Source organism: Cricetulus griseus, chromosome 2 (assembly GCF_003668045.3).
Source record: "Cricetulus griseus strain 17A/GY chromosome 2, alternate assembly CriGri-PICRH-1.0, whole genome shotgun sequence".
NCBI classification, from domain to species: domain Eukaryota; kingdom Metazoa; phylum Chordata; class Mammalia; order Rodentia; family Cricetidae; genus Cricetulus; species Cricetulus griseus.
Genome location: NC_048595.1, coordinates 428178706 through 428181186, shown reverse-complemented (window position 1 = coordinate 428181186; position 2481 = coordinate 428178706). Strand labels below are relative to the sequence as shown.

General features: G+C 53.0%; 1 protein-coding gene across 1 annotated transcript in view; it reads left to right on the top strand.

Moving 5' to 3' along the window:
* Positions 1 to 2334: 2334 nt before the first annotated feature.
* The window catches only part of Ihh (Indian hedgehog signaling molecule), a 5966-nt gene continuing 5819 nt past the window's right edge, over positions 2335 to 2481 (top strand). Inside the window, exon 1 of the mRNA XM_027395982.2 lies at positions 2335 to 2465. Coding sequence (XP_027251783.1) covers positions 2335 to 2465 — 131 coding nt within the window. The remainder of the gene's footprint in view (positions 2466 to 2481) is intronic.

Below are 2481 nucleotides of genomic sequence, written 5' to 3'. Positions count from 1 at the left end.
TCATCCTGGGGTCCATGAGCTACCCTATGTTCAGGTCAGCTGCTTCTGTGAGTTTCTCTGGTTTTGACCCCTTTGCTCATCACTCCTCCCTCTCTGCAACTGGATTCCAGAATTCAGCTCAGTGTTTAGCTGTGGGTCACACTGTAACTCTTAGCCTTTTGAATATAAGTGTCTAAAGATCTGATCATTGTCAAATAAGAAGTATTTATGCAGTAGAGCTACACTGGACATCAGGTGTGGTGGCAGAGCACTGTCCCCTTATCTGGGCTTGAGTTTCTCCAAGACTCAACGCCTCTCAGCCAGGCTGATCACTTAGGTAAAGTGATTGAAGGTGTGTGCCCTTAAGAGGCACATTGGTGGAGGCTGACCTGTCCCAAATCTTCTATTTGTAACAGACGCTTTATCTAATTAGCAAAATCTCCACGGTTACCTCTCTGTTCCCCTGTGGACAGGTTGCTGGTGGTGAGTGGGACGTGTGTGCTGAGGATTGAACCCAGGTCCTCATGCATGCTTAGTGCCTGCTTATGTCTACCACTGAAATACATGCTCAGCCCCATGCCTAGCAACCATGCCTCTTATTTTGACTAATTTTTACAACTTCGAGCTTTGAGAAGTAAACCTTTACCTGTTGGGCTAAAGTTTGACCTCCAGGAACTTGGAGTTAGGTGTGGTGGAGAATGCCTGCAGTCCCGACACTTGACAGACAGAAGCAGGAGGATCAAGATCTACACAGAGAGGTCTAGGCCAGCCAGGGCGACATAGTGAGAACTTTGTCTATGAGGTGGGGCAGGGAGGCTGAAGAATGTTTATATTCCAAAGCTATTCTCTTTTCTCAGGACACACTGGTGCTTAGAGGGCTGAATCTTGAATAAAGGGTAGTGGCATTGTTTAAGTTTAACTGTTATAAACCCTTCACTTGGGAGGCAGAGACAGGAGGATCAGTAGTTCAAGGTCATCCTCAACTACATAGCAAGGGGTCAACCTGGGCTACAGGAGAGCCTGTCTCAAACAAACAAAACAAATGACCCGAGCTTCAAATATAGATCAGCAACAACAGTCCAATTTCCTTTAGTAGGGGAAGGAGGGAGTCTCTCTCTCTCTCTCTCTCTCTCTCTCTCTCTCTCTCTCTCTCTCTCTCTCTCTCTCTGTGTGTGTGTGTGTGTGTGTGTGTGTGTGTGTGTGTGTGTGTGTGTGTGTGTGATAATCATCATGATCTCTCTAGCATGGTGGTACTCGCTTGTAATCCCAACATTCAGGAAGTGGAAGCAGGAGAATCCAGAGCTAAAGGCTAGCCTGGATTATGTAGGTGAGACTCCATAAGTAAAAAAACAAAAGGAGGGAGGGAGGGAGGAAGGGAAGAAGGGAGGGAGAGAGGGAGCTTGAACTTTTAAATTCTAACTGTATTGAATTTGTGTAATATGTTGCAACCGACACATGATTCGACATTGTGCTGGTGATTTGTGCCTCTTCTTGTTTTGGCGGCATAGATTAAGTGATTATGCCTGCCTGAATGTCCTATTAAAGTGTATAACCCACGTTCACTTCCTCTATAGAGTCCATGCCCTCCTTTATTTGTGATTAGAATAGAGTCACCCATGTGCGGTGCCTGTATGCAAGTGGTTTTTGAATCCTTTTGGCTCCTGAAGTCACCGTTGCTTGTCCGATGGCACCCGGTGCTCTTCCATCTCTGTGGCTGTCCCCATTTTAGCTGTTAGGTCTTGGCCTTTCCTTTGCACTTCCCTCCCGCTTGTTTTAACAGTGTTTCAAACTCAGAAGCCCTATTTGACCATTGACAAGGCTGCACCCCCCACTCTGGTTTCCCAGTTTTGTACACCGCAGGTATAGGGTCGTGGGGTGTGCACCGAGTCAGTACAGAACCCTGCTCCTCCAAGCTGAGAAGAGGGCGTGTTGCCTGGGCTAGGGTGGGGCACCGGGTTATGAATGGCCTCCAGCTTTTGGGTTTGCTTCTCCGCAGGGGACACCGTAGGCGGCTGTGCGGTCCCGCCACTGCCCCCCGCCCCTTGTGTCCGGCTGCGACGTGGGTTGCGGTCTCCGTGGGGGTGGCATCTCCTGTCCAGGAGGTTTGCGCCTGGCGGGGCTCCCCGGAGCCGCGAGGAACAGGGAGACGAGACCAGGGCGGGGTGAGGCGCGTCCGGGCGAGGAGGACAAACGCAGGCAGCCGCGCAGGGGGCGCAGAGGGCAGCGGGCGGGCGGACGCGCGGCGAAGGAGCGCGCGGGACAGGGCTGGCTAGCCTAGGGGCCGCCCGCCCGAGGGGGAGGAGGCTGTGCCGCCCTTGCTGCAGGTTCGCTGTCGAGCGCTCAGGAGGCAGGGACATGGATAGGGTGCGGTCTGCGCGGGGCCCCGAGCCCGGATCTCTTCCATTTCCCCTCTCACTCGACCCCGGGCTGCGCCGCAGACGGCAGCAGCTCCCGCTCTGCCCGAGCCGCCTGACCGCCGGGCCGGGGTGCTAACCGCGGGTC